The 16,319-nt window shown below is 42.9% G+C and overlaps 3 protein-coding genes across 4 annotated transcripts; all 3 read left to right on the top strand.

The window, feature by feature from the left end:
* The first annotated feature begins 226 nt into the window (after nucleotides 1-226).
* On the top strand, nucleotides 227-3,273 carry LOC118124049 (SUMO-conjugating enzyme UBC9). The gene is made up of 7 exons (XM_047343856.1): nucleotides 227-550; nucleotides 775-859; nucleotides 950-1,033; nucleotides 1,480-1,552; nucleotides 1,923-2,032; nucleotides 2,178-2,257; nucleotides 2,641-3,273. The coding sequence occupies exons 2-7, from the start codon at nucleotides 794-796 to the stop codon at nucleotides 2,702-2,704; spliced, it is 477 nt and encodes a 158-aa protein (XP_047199812.1). The 5' UTR covers nucleotides 227-550; nucleotides 775-793; the 3' UTR covers nucleotides 2,705-3,273.
* A 1,625-nt stretch (nucleotides 3,274-4,898) lies between these two features.
* LOC118124051 (testis-expressed protein 33) lies at nucleotides 4,899-6,483 on the top strand. Its single transcript, XM_035181839.1, has 4 exons — nucleotides 4,899-4,948; nucleotides 5,049-5,178; nucleotides 5,795-5,905; nucleotides 6,013-6,483. The coding sequence occupies exons 1-4, from the start codon at nucleotides 4,904-4,906 to the stop codon at nucleotides 6,093-6,095; spliced, it is 369 nt and encodes a 122-aa protein (XP_035037730.1). The 5' UTR covers nucleotides 4,899-4,903; the 3' UTR covers nucleotides 6,096-6,483.
* Nucleotides 6,484-9,436: 2,953 nt separating this feature from the next.
* Nucleotides 9,437-15,127, top strand: il2rb (interleukin 2 receptor, beta). Of its 2 annotated transcripts, none has more exons than XM_035181790.2 (10): nucleotides 9,437-9,777; nucleotides 10,611-10,693; nucleotides 10,826-10,976; nucleotides 11,129-11,195; nucleotides 11,646-11,736; nucleotides 11,892-12,037; nucleotides 12,898-13,060; nucleotides 13,192-13,294; nucleotides 13,734-13,812; nucleotides 14,113-15,127. In XM_035181790.2, the coding sequence occupies exons 1-10, from the start codon at nucleotides 9,773-9,775 to the stop codon at nucleotides 14,905-14,907; spliced, it is 1,683 nt and encodes a 560-aa protein (XP_035037681.1). In that variant the 5' UTR covers nucleotides 9,437-9,772; the 3' UTR covers nucleotides 14,908-15,127. The 2 variants fall into 2 exon arrangements, with proteins under 2 accessions (XP_035037681.1, XP_035037680.1); XM_035181789.2 differs by having other exon boundaries at nucleotides 9,438-9,777; nucleotides 13,725-13,812.
* The last annotated feature ends 1,192 nt before the right edge of the window (nucleotides 15,128-16,319 follow it).

Raw genomic sequence — 16,319 nt, 5'->3', positions numbered from 1 at the left:
TGAATTAACGAGATTAATCTTTAAAAAACAAAAGAAATCTGCTGTTTTTCGGAATTTCCTAAAAAAGGGAAATTATCTCGTTAATTCAGAAAAACAGATCCGATTTGTTCTCTCTAATGAAAGTAATACGCTTCCGTAATAAACTAGAAATGCACAACGAAAAATAAAACAATTTTAAAAAACAAAACAAAGCCACATCAAAGATGGCCGACCATGTGTGACGTGTGTCGTTTAGTCGTCCTGTAAAGTGCCTGAAGGTCCTCAGGTAATAAACAAACGGGGGTCCTGATTCGGCGACGGTCGAGCACTCGAGGCGTCACGTTGTTTTACAAACTGTGTGAAATCGTCTGAAGCAGCAGCGACATCTTCCTCCGCGTGTGTTCGAGGGATGTAGATTCAGTCGGCCCACAGCTAACTGAGCCTGTAGTTCGGTGCCCGGACGTCGGATCGTGTGTTTCTACACCACAAGCTAACGTTAGCTTCACAGGAGCGGACGAGCTGGGCCTCAAACCCACGTACTTCTGACATTTAACTGAAATAAAACAACAGGTGAGTTCTGACATCCGGGTTCGGGTTCCGACGTGGCGTGGGGTTTCAGTCCGTGTTCGGTTGGCTGTTGTCTCCCGGGGGGCGGGGGGGTGCTACACGGCCAAGTCGTCGTCGTTGTTGTTGTGTAGTAAATAGTCCAAACGTGTTGTTGTGTATTTGATCCTGAACTGATCGTGAAGTTTTCGGTTGGTGGGGGGGGGGGTCTTTTGGCTGTTTTTTCCACAGGAGGCGTGGATGAGCAGCGATGTCTGGCATTGCTCTCAGCCGACTGTCCCAGGAGCGTAAAGCCTGGAGGAAAGACCACCCGTTCGTAAGTCCTGGTCCCAGTGCACACGTGCTCACTTCCCATTGCGATCCACCGGGACGCAGACCCCACTCACATGTTCCTGTGTCCCCGCAGGGTTTCGTGGCTGTTCCCACTAAGAATCCAGACGGGACCATGAATCTGATGAACTGGGAGTGCGCCATTCCTGGGAAGAAAGGAGTAGGTGTTGTCCTGATGTCCAGATCAAGTTTTATATCGATAATTATCACATTAAATGTCACATTATTCTTTCTTTTTAGTTTTAAGACTGATTTATTTCAGGGATAGTTCACCCAAAAATGAAAATTCACCCATTATCTTCTCACCACGATGCCGATGGAGGTGGTGGGTGAAAAGTTTGAGTCCACAAAACACTTCTGGAGTTTCAGGGGTAAACGGTGTTGCAGCCAAATATAAATACAATTGAAGTGAATGGTTACGGAACAACAGAAACTGCTCCTGTGCTGTCATCCGAGTTTCCATAAGCCCCGACATTCAAATTCAACTCGAAACAGAGACATTTACTTCGTCTGCGCTTCTCCCTCTGGAGCCACGTTCACAACAAAGTGCGTCTCGGTCTCTTTGCAGTTGTTTAATATCTCAACATGTCCTCGTTCTGTCATTAGACCCTGTGGGAGGGAGGACTCTACAAACTGCGAATGCTGTTCAAAGATGACTACCCGTCCTCACCACCCAAATGTGAGTACGAGTGTGCACAAGTTTCATTTTATTTTGGAGGGCAGGTGTTTCCATACAGATGTTTGTCTGTTTGAACCGCATGTGGGAAGCTAAACATATTGTATATTGCTGAATACAAATATTGAACGTTGCATGATCAATTGAAATACAGTAGAGTTTACAGTGCAACTAATCCATTATGTGATATTCAACAAAATGAGTATTTGATAAGTGATGTTGGCAAACAGATGTGAGGATAGTTTTATCTCTGTGTTTTAAAGATAGTGTTTGAAAACATTCAGGTGATGACACTTCTCTACAATGACATCCTTCTACTTTGTAAGTTTGACCCCGATCTTGACCAAGACCCCTGTTCTCTCTTTTCTCTCAGGCAAGTTTGAGCCACCAATATTCCACCCGAATGTTTACCCCTCAGGCACCGTGTGTCTGTCCATCCTGGAGGAGGACAAAGACTGGAGGCCAGCCATCACCATCAAACAGGTTTGTGCTCACACAACCATGCTTTCCTATTGTCTTTCTACCCATTTGTTATTGCCCAGTAAGTGAATGTATGTGAAGTTAATATTTGAAAAACCGTACCCCACTTACTGGACTGTGACTGGAGAACTGTTGACTGTGTGTTCAGATCCTGTTGGGGATCCAGGAGCTGCTGAATGAGCCGAACATTCAAGACCCAGCACAAGCAGAAGCCTACACGATTTATTGGTGAGTGCGTCTGCAGTCGAAGCCTGTTTTAAATTTTATTTAGCAGTATCAAAACAACTGTAACCCGTTTTTGAACCCTCAGCTCTTTAACTGTCATTTCCACATCTGCAGCTTTTTCTCGGTTTCATGTCCGTCATGATTGAGAAATGTCGTCAACACACCCACTCGCTCGCGGTGAATTCTTTGGGACATTTTACTTCTGCTGAGTCCATATTTTCCAAGGCGGCTGGCAGGAAAATGTGCCGATCACCTTTTGTGCACTCACATACCGTTCCTCCAGAAAATTTGAGGACAATACAGTGTATGCTGCATGTATGAAAGCAGTTGAATCCCTAAAAATGAACGTAAGCAGGGTTTAAAATGTCTTTATCTCTGTGTTTCAGTCAGAACAGGATGGACTATGAGAAGCGGGTACGGGCACAGGCCAAGAAGTTTGCCCCCACATAGAGAGGAGTGCTGGCCTCCTTCCTGCCAGAGCTGCCTGAGCTGATGGTCACAAACAAACAGGAGGCAGGCGACACCTGAAGGACCACTCCAATAAGAATCCAGTTTTGAGTATTATCATATTATTATACTATTACACAGAAGACAGCTTTCTTTCTTTCATTCTCTTTTTTCTTTCTTTCTTTCTCTCTTTTAAACAACAATAGATCATACTTTTACCCATCTCGGAGAAATATTTATGCGTTTTAATCCATAGCCGATGATCCTGAACTCTAGATCTCTGCTGTCAACGTGAACTTTACTATTTGTTACTTTTTTGTTTAATTCACATCATCCCCAGTTTTGTCCTGAGAACTTCAGAGCTCTCTCGTGCCTCCATTAGCACGTCAGTCATGGGACAGTGCTGTGGAAATACGATTTCATTTCAAAAAGCCCTCTCAGTGTAATGTGGAGTCCGTTTTGGCTGAGGAAGAGTGTTTCTGTAACTTTTCAGCTATTAATAAAACCCCTGGGAATTTAGCAGGTTGTGTTTCATGAATATGGGATTAAACCGGCACAATGTCACAAATACAGTGGACGTCAATCCATTTTTTTTGTGCTCGTCATCCCTCCTCTCATCCGATCACATCAGACTTTCCATTAAAGTTGTTCAATGTTGATTTCAAGCAAAGCAGTAGCAGTTACGTGGGCAGGAAGCGGCGCTCTGTCCACCTCCGAGAAGGACGAGTGGTATATGAAAACTGCCACTGGGGGGGGGTCAGGGCTTGTCTTCCTCCTGTGAGCTTCAGTCGTCATGTTATTGCAGTGAAACTAAGAGGAACTTAGGGTTAAGATTCTTTTTGTGAATCCAACAGGGAGTGAAACTGTTTGTCAGTTGCAGCGATGAACCCGAGGTCACTCTGACCGCCAGTAAAAATTAATTAGAATAGTTTCCCTGTGTGTTTTCTTTTATCCTGCAAAGCTTACAAAATTAATGTCAACATCATAAAATCCAGAAACAGGTCCATCCACAAGTCAGTGTGGCTGAAGGATCCTCATCGGAACGGCCTCTGAAATGAAAAGCAAAAGAAAGTGCACTTGGGAGTAAACGAAGGCCTGAGATTGTTTTTTCTTTTCTTTTTTTTTTTTGCCTCTGAATATATGAGTGCATGTACATAATATAAATAATGAAAAATTGTGGAAGTTATGTTTTATATTGTTTTAGCCAGTTGACATTTGTGTGTGGTATTAGAACAAAAACACAATAAATGGCATCAAATTGTGAAATAAAGTTGAATAAAAGGACAAAACATTGTTGTGTCTTTTTTTTGTCTCTAAAGTTGTGTGGGTGGAAATCGGGAAAAGTAAGTAAACCAGTGACACGTGGTGGTAAAGTGTTACAGTCATTGGCCCTTTACTGTTTTCAATTTGCGGGTCAGTGGGTCAAGTCATTACTATCTTTTTCTTTCCATTTTTACACGGACGACACACAAATCATAAATCCCTCTGACCTCAGCTCGGTGGCCTCACTGTCTCTACACTTAGTTCTTCTAACCGGCGGCTGCTCTTGGTAACCAGAGCAAGACTAGAGCCAGAGGGAGGTAGAACATCACTGTTCGGGCTCCATGAGCAGCCTCCCTCCGTCCATCAGCAAAACTAGTGTCCTCCTCTTGAAACTCTCAAAAACACATCTTTATTAAATGGCTTTTTAGTTTTTTTATTTGCTTTATTTGGTCTCCTGCAGTAACTTGTTTAAATTTGTAATTGCACCGCATGTGTTCTCTGTTTTTATGTCAGTGAAGCACTTTTCTCTTTTTAGAAGTTTTATGATTATTATCTTGGAGTTTTGTTTTATCCTCATAGTATTAATCCTTTATATTTAAAGCAGATCTTTAGTGGAGACCATCTATAAATCGTTGTGTGTGTGTGAGACATGTTTCTCAGTGAATTCTAAAGTCTTAAAATGTTTCCTTGACATTGAGACGGCACTGAATAACATTTTTTTCTGTGACCAAGATATTGCACAAGTATTTTCAAATGTCAAATTTGTTTTTTTTCATTTCCCCCCTTTCTCTACTATTATTCTTTTTTCTCTCTCTCTTTTCTCTGTCCGAAGTTGAAACCCGATTCCGTGCTCTCGGGTGTCTTGCACGACATTCTTAAGAAATCTAACACCTTTAACACCTTTTGTTTAGCTTTGCCCCCCCTGTGGTTTCTCTCGCTATGACCTCAGTGGGTCAAAAACACAAACAAGTGGTGAAAGCTCAGGTGAGAAAATAGTGTTTTTCTCTCTTTGTGTTTTCGGTTGCATTTTTAACAGTTCTTTTGTTGTTGGTTATGATTTCCTCTGAACTCCGCTGTGTTGCAGGTAAGAGCAGTAGAAAGCGCCGTGGTGCCACCTCTGTCACTGCCTCACTATGCTGATCCTGGATCTGCCTCCTCCAGGCTTCACAGCTATCACAGCTTGGGCCGCTGTCTCCGCTCCAACGTATTTCCAGGTCTGTGCATCAGTGTCCAGCCTCTGTTTACTCCCCCAGCTTCCTAAGCGTCTGCTGCTCTGCCTGGAAACATGTTTTTATTAACAATATTACAGCCTATTAACATGTGAGCCTTGATCTTATAAGAGGTGCTTCTGTGACGCAATGGGACATTACTACTATAATGGTCAATAGCCAAAGCCAAATGCTAAAAGTATAAAGAAATAGTCCTCGTCTGCAGTCCTCCAATCCTTATTGAGTCTTTGAGTCCTGAACATCTGGACGGATCAGGTCAGGGACGTGGACTCGACTCAGACGATGCACAGTCCCGTCTCCTGTCCTGGCTCTGATCTGAACTGATCAGCTGTTAGACAAGCGTGTCTTATTTTAGTTTTTTTCTTAATTAGGGTTATTTACTGTAGATGGAGGAGGTAAAAATGTATATACATGCCTATATATTTCTATTTTATGAAATATTTTGGAAAACTATGTGCTTAAACATCTGGATGTGAACTTATTCAATATGAGCATGTGAAAATGCAGATATTAGAGTATTACTGTGCCTCAACTCAGCCTCAGTCTCTCATTAGTCTCTTATCCCATCGTTCCTTCAACCTGCCGAACCCTCCTCCTCTAGGTGCTCCTGTCAAATGGAAATCCCTCAGCCAGGACTCCTACATCAGCCACCCTGTGACGGCCTGGCCCGCCGACCCCCATCTCTGGTACGGACACAGGACAGATGAAATGGGTGAGTGTATCTTTAATCTATTCAATCCCGCTGTGTTTGTTCTGATGTTGTTGTTGTTTTTGTTAAAGACTTGTTTTTCACTGTGCGTTGCGGTGGCTCATCTGCAGTCCAGTGGACAGAGAGAAACATCACGAGCCAGAAGCTCAGCAAGATACTGACGGAAATGGAAAAAAGGGGCACCGCAAAATGAGGTCCTACTTCCTACCCCCGAGACCACAACACACACTACACCCTGATGATTCACACCATCAGTTACTCTGGAAATGCAAAAAAACAAAATGTGACTTGCTACCGTACATGTTGTTCAGCTGCTGCTTAACCATAAAGGATGATTATGACTATAGACTATGTACTATAATCATTTAGCTGCTACAGATGGTCAGTGACATTACGGTGTGTGTGTGTGTGCGTGTACATGGATATAAATAGACAAATATGAAAAGTAACTTTCTAATTTTGTTTTCAATAAACTCTGAGAGATGTTGTTTTTCCAAGCTGAGAATGAAATAGTAATGAGTGTAAACATAAATCACACAGTCCCTTCTGGATCTAGAAGTACAGGAGCAGCACGGTGGAAGCTGGCGGCAGCTGAAGGGTTATTTGTAGCTGTGTGTGATGTGTAAAGGCAGCAGAATGGAGGTGGTTTCAACACAAACCACTGAAACTGGCTTTTTGTCACAAGCTGCTGCTTCTCCTCTCAGGTCAGACCTACATGAAGAGTCTGTAGCAACGATGATAAGTATCGGAAGTTTAGAGGATTCGCGTCATGATGTTATATTGTTAATGCGTTATGTTCCACTGTGTAACCCTCTGTTAGAGTGCCTTGCTTAAAGGTACTGTATAAAAAATGTAGGAAACCAGGACTCTCACAAGATTCCATGGAGTGGTTTTGCTTTTTACGTGTCTTATTTTCAGGCATTTGTCACATACTATACAATTTATGGCTAAGCTACATACTTGCAAATTCAACTGTACTTGTGTTATGTGCAATTTCCCCAATTATCAATTATAATAATGCACTGAATTTATATAGAAGTTTTCAAACTTTTCAAGGTTGGAAAACAGAGACAAGATAAGTGAAGGAACAACTGTGCTAAATAAAGTAAAGATAAAAATAAGATGAAATGAATATGTCCTGGATTGATATAAAATTCTATTTAAAAAGAACTCGTATACGAACATGAAAAATTTGATTTATTAAAAACAAAAATACTAAATAGAATAGATCAAATGAATTCAAAGCACAATACATTTTAATGATGGAGTTGAAAGATGCAGTGGACAAAAGAAATACAGTGATAGAGTTTTTCATCGAAAACTATTTATTTTTTCATGTATTTATGCATCTAACTTTTATATGTATTTGTTTAGATTTATGTCGTCAGGTCAGTTTCTTCCTCTTCTCTTGATTCTTTTTAAAAGTACAAAACTCCAGAGTTCAATGAATGTTTTTATTTTTGTTATTGAGGTTCAGGTTGTAAAAGGTGAGAATCCTTTGTCCTCATTTTTTTATTATTTTTCTCACCTCTACACCACTGAGCCCCCCTCTTTGTGGTCTGCTGATGGAGACTCTTCTTGTAAACATCTCTGTGCTCGTCCTCCTGCCTCAGACATGGCGGACTTTGACCTTTTAACAAGCGCTCTATGGTCTTCTTCCTATACAACCTCCTCTGCGCTTGTCTCTCTCTCTTTACCGCCGCTGGCTGATGCTGACGCCTCGCTCGCTGCAGGAACTACGGGGGTGGCGGGGGGGGTGGGGTGCTCTGGCCTTACTGCAGGCCTGAACCTACCCAGGCACCCAAACCATGCAGGCACGCTGATAGCTGAGTTCATATATGTATATTGTGTTGCAACCGGTTGTTGTATGGATGAATGCATTGTGGTTTACACATTGTTGCACAATAGCCTTTACTTGAACTTTGAGACTGAGATAAACACCTTTAGATACCAGAGCCTAAGCACCTCACCCCCCCTCATGCATCATCTGCAACATGGCTCTTTTTTTCCATACTGACTTTCTCTGGCATTTCAGTTTCGATTTCAAATTTCCAGACAGAATGCATGAGTCTATAAGGACATGGCATATATGTGGAGAGCCCAGCTTGATGAGTAAAGCGCGTCAGGGTCGGTGTAAGACCCCCCCAGGGCTCAGTGTTTAAGGGTTGACCTTTATTATTTGTCCCTCTCCCCGATAATTACTCCACTTTACACAACAGACGCTGAACATTAGAGGGGAAATGGTGTGTTTGGTTTTTACCGAGCACAATATCGTTGAACCAGGAGTTACTGAGGGAATGACTGTTATCACTGAGTTGGATGATAAATAGGAGCACACCTAAGTTGTGTTTTCCACCACAATTTAAAGGGGAATTCCAAAATGTTTCAATCGGGGCCATATGTTCTTAAACACGGGCTTGCATTGGCCACAATGCAATCTAATGGGAGATTACACTTCATGAAATGTCCACTAAACAGGCTTTTTTCACCTATAAAAGTCTTTTATTTGACTTTTCATCGACTGTCGCAATTGCCCCATAAGGTGGTATTGTCTGTGTCATGGCTGCCAAAAGTTCTGACCTCCTTAAAAATCGGACTATCCTCCCCATTGCACAAAGAAAAATAAATAACCTTCATCCTAAATTAGTCCCCTTATGTGCTGTCCCCTTCCTCTATATCGCCCTGTCTTAAATTTGAGCTTTATTGTTGGACAGTGATGGAAAAGACAAGCAAACTGACAATTAGAGGAAATCTGTGGCTAAAACAGTTTTTTATTGACCTTTGAGTGAAGACACGACTGCTGCTTTAACTCCCGACCCTCTTTCCTCTATAGATGCACAAAGAGTATACGTGTGTTCGCAGTGGTTGCGGCTGTAACAGCAGTGGTTTTGATGCCGTACAACTTTTGTCTTGTCTGTGAGTGTGTGTGCATCTTACATAACCCCCACGGTTGTAAGTCTGCCAGCTTTTGCCTCTTATATCCTCTGAATCTTCAGTTTCAGCTGAGTTTTATTGGCATAAACTTCCCTTCACAGGGCAAGGTGCAGGTTTCTTCTTTATACAACACACTTTACATTCTGATTGAAACAGGATGTGGTGTTTCTGCTTTGTATTTCTTGTTTTCGGTACAATTATTACGTTTGAAGCCGTGATGGGGTCCAGGTAGAGCTGCTGCTGGTGCTGAGCAGAAGGGTGGGGCTCTGCGGTACAATCTGCAAATACATACGACACAACAAGGAGTTGAAACAGCTCCAGGAGTCCAGAAAAACACCAGAGATTCAAAACAAACAGCAACGGTTTAAAACGGGGAATCACATTTCAGCTCATTCCATTTAAAAAGGTGCAGATTATACCTGAACCTCATCAGTGGAGTTTTATTAATGAATAACATAAGATGACTGTGAGGAATTTTGTCTATCGTGAGGAAAGATTCAGATAAAGTTCAGGTGCACACACACCTTCCCCCCCCACCACCACCACCACCCCTCTCCTCTCTCTCTCTCTCTCTCTCTCTCTCTCTCTCTCTCTCTCTCTCTCCTCTCTCAGCTTCAACACACAGCTTCAATACACAGCTTCCTGTAAGCCCCAGACGCCCGCTGTGGTTAAAAGTGAAAAAATGTTGCTGGGCACTTAAAAGAAGAGAGCAGAGCGAGAATGAGGAGACGGAGGGATAAGTGTGAGTGTCAGAGAGAGAGCGAGAGAGAGGTAGAGATGTGCCAGTAGAAGAAAAGGGGAGAGAAAGAAAGAAAGAAAGAAAGAAAAGGGGGCGATACAGAAGAAAAGAAAATCCCCCAAGTCATCGGTCAAGCGGGGACGAGGACAATGTGTTCCCTCTCTGGGACGCCCTGCTGCCTTCACTGACCAAGACCAATGAGGTAGTGTTTCACCTTTTCTTGTTCAAAAATAACAATTCATTAATGATGTGAACAGCAGCCTATATTTTCTTGTATTTGATAGTTTAATTGGACATATAACGTGTATGTTTTCACACCTTTCAGGTAGTAATATGTCGATTTCCCGATCTGCTGGTGGAATTATTTTAAAACGTGAATCATCATTTACACTGATGCACCTTTCGCAAAGTCCCACTCATTTCAGACGTTGGCAGAAAAAACCCCCAGCGATGACTGATGACTCAAACTGGAGACATAACATGAAGATGATAGTTTCTCCTCTTTGGCTCATGTGTCTACAGGAGGATTGTATGTGTCCGTTATGCTTTTATTCTTCACGGTTTCATTAGCAGACAGTTTATAATCAGCCGGAGTAGAATATATCACATATTACCAGTATGGCTGACAGGAAGCTGTTACTGTGACTCACAGTTAATAGAGCACCGGCACAGGTGCCCGTGTTTTTCCGCCAAGTTTCACTACTGTCATCTTAAAATTAGTTCTTTGCTCAGTGTGGATCTAGTATTGTTTTCTCTGAACAAAAGTACGACTCTATGCAGACGACGGTTGCTTATTCGGTTTCAATGAAACGACTTTCAGAATAGATGCAGAAACAGGAGTGGTAGTTATCAGCCCACCCGAGTTTTCACAACTGTCACTTTGAGTCAGAGAAAAGTTTTAACAACAATAATCCAGTTCCTCAGAACAGTTTGATCACATTTCTTCTTTATAACTTCCACTTCCATTTTTTCAGCATTTGTCTATTAATATAGTTTAATGTGTTAACACTTGTTTGTGATGATCTCTGTTTACAGTTATATCGTGGTCATGGAGATGCTGTGGCCCCTCATAGTCCTGTTTGCAGCCAGCACAGCCCACTCCCACAAAGAGTCACAAAGTAAGAATGTTTTTACAGACAGTTTGAATTTTAACTTATTGGAAAACCCATCATTGTGTGTCCATCTAAAAGTCCATGCATCTAACTTCTCTCTTCCTGTCTGTTGTTGTGTCTGTTGCTGTGTCTCTGGAGCTCGAGGACTCGCCTGCGTGAACGACTTCGTCCGAAACGTCAGCTGCACGTGGAGCAGCTCTCCAGTGGCTCCTGGTGTTGACTGTTGGATCCACGGTACAAAGACAATCTGGATCTTCGAGAACCAAACACGATACTCCAGACTAATTATGTAAGACGTTACAGATGTATTATTTAATTCTGCCAGTGTAACGTGTATTTGCTCAGGTGCTTCCATGAGAAGATGAAAACTTGATAACGTCACCACTGTCTCAAATCTGAAGGATTTATTGGTCATTTCTGTTCTTTCATACGTATAATTAGTCAGAGCTGCAAGCTGAAACCTCACGAAACGTCTCCTCCAGGCTGTACTTTTGCCTTCGAAAATCACGTAAGTCACCGATATGTGTTATTCATAAGGCATGTTCATATCTTTCCCTTTAGAATCTCTAAAGTTTTTCATTGTTATTCTTTCTTCAGCCGTCATGAGAAAAGTGTTATCAGGAAGAGACGGCACTGACATATAAAACAGATCCACATTGCTGTGGAGAATCTGCTGCTCAACAGTGAAGAAAGTGTTCAGGAGCCCGTTGATGTCTCATACTGATGTCCTCTCATGTTCTGAAGTCTCATTTCCTGTAGTCACAATTTAAACCCCTACAGATCCTTTAATCTGCTAGTTCCTAAACAATCATTATGGCCTGCTCACGCAGTTTCATATCTGTGGTGTCTAGGGAGCGAAACCTTGGACCTTCGCCAAGCTCTCGCACTACGCCCAGTAGAGGAACCCCTTACTGACCTACACATGCTATTTCCATTTTTTTGTTATGGATGCCTATAGGTTTTCAACCGTTATGAATTCAACAATATCAGCATGGAGTGTGACGGCAAGTTGTTGGAGAACCTTCCAATGTTTGAGCCATACAAACACAGTGAGTAGCTTTTACTTCTTCAGTAAAAACTGTTAAAACTTTGAGTTGATCCTGAAACTTTGGAAAGTAGTTGGTCAACTGGTATTTCTGTGTGTGTGTGTGTGTGTGTGTGTGTGTGTGTGTGTGTGTGTGTGTGTGTGTGTGTGTGTGTACAGTTCAAATGAATCCTCCAGGTGTTCCTGCCGTCAGCAGCACTGCTAATGAGACCTTGATATCATGGAGTCCAGGCAGTCCTCTCTCAAGCTTCCTCATCACCCTTAACTTCCAGGTTCAGATCAAACTGAAACAGCAGATGTGGAAGGTGAGAGACTATCAACGATAATAATACAACACTTATTTGTGACGTGCTATAAGAGCGTCTACCTACTAATTCCACAAACGTCTTTCTGTCCGTGTGTGGAACGCATATCTCGAACCGTTCGTCTTATTTGGTGCCATTTGGATTGGCGATACGTTCAATATTGTTAGAAATTGAATAAACAGGTGACCATCATCGGTAATTTGATTATTTTGATTTCACCATCAGGACACAGACATTCACATGAGTCGTTGGAGCTGATCTCCATCATAACAGCAATATTTATAGAATCCCTTCCTCTTTGGGAATTTGTCTTCAAAGTGAAAGCACAAAACACCTCACCCTCCCCTTGCAAACATGAAAGAGACGTCAGTTGTCATAAAAACTCAAAAGGTGCATAGTTTGTCCAGTCTGGGCTACTGTAAAAAACATGGTAGCCTCCGTGGAGAGGTCCCACTCCTGATGTAAATATAAAGTATTTAAATATAAAGGAACCATTCTAGTGTTAAGAAAACAACAATTTGTACAATTTAAATGAAACACACTCGTGAAAACATCACTAGGATTAATTTATATTCAATTTGCTGGTTCATTTTCTTTGTGGTTTGACATGGTTTTATTATTCATTTTAATGGTGACAAATTTTCAAAGCATGTATGCATGTATTCATACATGTAAATATCCTCTTCCACTCTCAGTGGTGCATGTTTATGAAGTATATTTGTCTGCAGCATAAAAGGTTGTGCTTGGTTTCACACGTATCTCGTGCAAAATAAATGCTACTGCTGCTAATCCAGGTGTTAAATCACACAAATCACTTGAGACTAATTCTAGTACCGTGCCAAATTGTGTTGTGTTAACAGGAGGACAGTACTTTGTCCACACAAGAGCCGCAGTTAAAAATACATGCTCGGCAGCCAAAGGGCCACTACCAGGTCCGAGTGAGAGTCAGTCCCGGCGGCACGCACAGCGGCCACTGGAGCAACTGGAGTCCCACAACATCCTGGACCGCATCACACGGGCAAGGTAACAGCATGAGACCCACGCTCCACACCAGCAAAAGGGAGCAGTTACCAATCCTGTGCAGGAAAACAAACATGTGGGGTTCTGGGGGAAACCTGCGTTGCATTCACTGGAATATCACCTCTCTGTTTCAGATCGTCTTCTGCCGCCGACGCTGCTGATAATGTGGGCAGTGATGTTGCCCGTGGGTTTCCTTGTTGTAGTTCTGGTCTTTTACCTGTGTTGTGTGCACAAGGGGTGAGTAAACTGTGCGTTGGTTTGTGTTTGCATCAATGACTATTTAAAGATGGACCATGTGTATCATCCCACTCGGATAACGGTGCTGCACTGCATCCATTGATATTCACAATTATGTAAGATGAGTAAACACTGGCTAGGGTCGACAGATGGAAATTAGCTTGTAGAGCTAACTCTGGCTCATTTAGAATATCAAATAAACAAACAAACAGAATGACAGAAACCATCTTTGGTTAGGTATAAAAAGTTTGGAGTGCATTCCGACTTTTTAGTTTGATCCATGTCCCATCCACTTACATGGAAGAGGCGTGCTTTATGACCTGCACTGCAGTCAGCCACCAGGGGGTGATCCAGATGTTTTTGGGGAACCGTCATGTCGTACATCTTTTTATATGCTCTGGTGTTTCTTATTTACTTCTTTTTCTTCAAGCTGCTGCAGGCGGCTCAAAGTGAAGCCGGTGCCAAACCCTTCCTACTACTTCCACACCATCCACTCTGTCCAGGGAGGAAATCTCAAGGTAAAAATAAACTTATCTCTACATCTTGTGCTTGAAAGTCCTGCTTCAGTAACTGCAGGTGTTTTCACAAAATCTATTTATAAGAGCAGAGAGTTGCAGCCGCAGTCAGTCACAGATTAGAGAAATTCTCTTTTAAACCACAGAAAAAAAACATGCTTTTTGTTGTGGTTTGTTGCTTGATTTCCAGGCAACACTGACGCATGCACACACACGTGTTCAGAAAAACTTTCAGATTCAAGTAATGTTCTCTACTGATTCCTCTGGTGGGTTTTCTTGTCTAAATCGTTTCTTATTCCTCAGAAATGGCTGAATCCTCTGTCAGCTCCTGAATCGTACTTCATGGCTCAGCCAGGCGATCACATCTCCCCGGTGGAGGTGTGTGAAGGCTGGGATACTGTCCCCCCCGCCTCTCCTTCCTCCATCTCCACCATCGCTCTGCTCCACATCGGGGGCTTCCCCTCTGCCGGCTCTGACACCAGCAAAGTTGTGGATGACTCCTCCTCCTCCTCCTCCTCCTGCTTCTCTAACATGGGCTACTTCATGTCCAGCACCTCCAGCAGCGTAGCTCGAACTGACCCCAATCCCGTCTACTTCACCTACCAGGACGATTTCCACAACCTGCACAACGAGGGCCGGCTTCACCTCGCCCTCTGCCCCTCCCTCACCTCCTCCTCAGCCTACGAGCGTCTGAAGAGGGAGCCGCAGAGCCCAGACTCAGGCTTTGGCATCGGACAGGAAGACGAAGAGGACAAGTCGGACAAGACGAGCATGGCTGCAGAAGGGGACGAGGTCTCAGATGATCCCCTGAGCTCACCTCCTCTTATCCTCCCTCTGCATCCTCCTTCCTGGGTGTGCTTTCCCTCCTCTGTCCTGTCCCCTCTTCACCTCCCCGGTCTCAATCAGATATACTCTGATAGCCAGGAGGAGGAGGAGGAGGAGGAGGAGGAAGATGTGGCAGCTGCTGACAGTAACTACGCGGCCTGGCCTGTGGCTGGCCCCATGTGCAGGTCGTCCTCAATGTCTGCTGAGCCTTGTAAACGAGGCTATCTCACAATCAAAGAACTACAGACCACATTCAGCAATAAATCTATCTGACGAATTCCAGGAGAATCCCTGTGTGATCATTTAACATGTGATCTGTGTATACTGTGTATTGTAGTTTGAGAGTGGAGCGCTCATGTGCAGTTTCAGCTCAGAAGAGGCGAGCTGAGAGGTAGATGTTGCTACGCTACACGTGCTGTAATGTGTTTCCGTTGCATTCGTTGACATCTGTGTAGAGACCAAACTAAATAAAAGCTCTGGTAGAAATGGGTCACCCTTTCGCTTCCTGTGTCAGCGTGGAACGAGGGCTGCGAGGTGGGCACATGAGCCAGTGTGACAGAGAGTGTGTGAAACGCCCCCATTTGTGTGTGTGTGTGTTGTTTCAAGTGTTTACATGTCCTGTCAGGTGGTCCTGGAGTTGTGTGCGTGTGTGTGAGTGTGTGTATTAGAGTGTGGTTTGACATTTAACTCAACCAGTGACATCCGTTCACCTCACAGAGAACAAGCTCTTCATCAGTGTCTTCTTTCCATTTCACAACAGCTTCGCACATCACATCACGTGTCACTATTCTTGACAACATGCGTTAAGTATCCAGTTGTTACCATCGTTATATGGATGAAAAACATATTAGATGAAATAAATAGAATCAAAATGGTTATTACCTCTTTGAAACCAAAATTTGTAGGTATACGCTGTTTTTTTAAAACACAGGTAAACACTGTAAAAAAGGTGAATGACTTCTCTCCCATTGCCAGTGGAGACGTTTGCCTTTCTGGTGTTTCCATCCCTGCCGATCGGAGCAGGAGCCGGTGAAAACCGTCGTCTTCTGCCGTCATTTGACCAGTAAGAGAATGCTGATTCTATCCGTTCCCATTCAGACAAAAGTCAAATGTATAGTGGGTGTTATTGGTTTTTTGGACCAGTGGAAAAGGGGCTTTTGAGAGATTTAACTACTTTTATACAACAAACAAGACAAAACACCCAGCTACTGTTTTCCAGTCATTAAGAAATCACTACAGCTCCTGATTGAAAAATGGCCTCTGAACAAATCCATCATCTGAAACTCATCTGCTACTGTGGAAGAAAAAAACTGTGTTATGTTTGAGTTAAAGTGGAGCGACACTGTGAATCGTGGTCACTGCTCCAAATGAAACACATGGTAACTTAATACGCTGACATGTCTGCGTGCAGAGAGGGATTTAGAACCACATGGTTGTACTCATACTCTTGTTAGCACTGGAAAAAAAGAGCTATTTAAGATCCTCGTGAGGCAGCTGTCCATCCCCTTTGTTTTTCCTGAGTTATGCCACAAGAACGCTTTATGGTTTGGACTTTGCTGTCGTCCAAATCTGAATTCCCCCATAATTATATCTGCCACTAACAATATGTTTTGAGATGAAAATGCAGGTTGGTGTTTTGAGAATAAAAAAAATAAAGTTTCCAGTCGTTTCCAAGTGATGTTTGT

Source organism: Hippoglossus stenolepis, chromosome 16 (genome assembly GCF_022539355.2).
Source record: "Hippoglossus stenolepis isolate QCI-W04-F060 chromosome 16, HSTE1.2, whole genome shotgun sequence".
Classification (NCBI taxonomy): domain Eukaryota; kingdom Metazoa; phylum Chordata; class Actinopteri; order Pleuronectiformes; family Pleuronectidae; genus Hippoglossus; species Hippoglossus stenolepis.
This window is presented reverse-complemented; position numbering and strand designations above follow the sequence as displayed.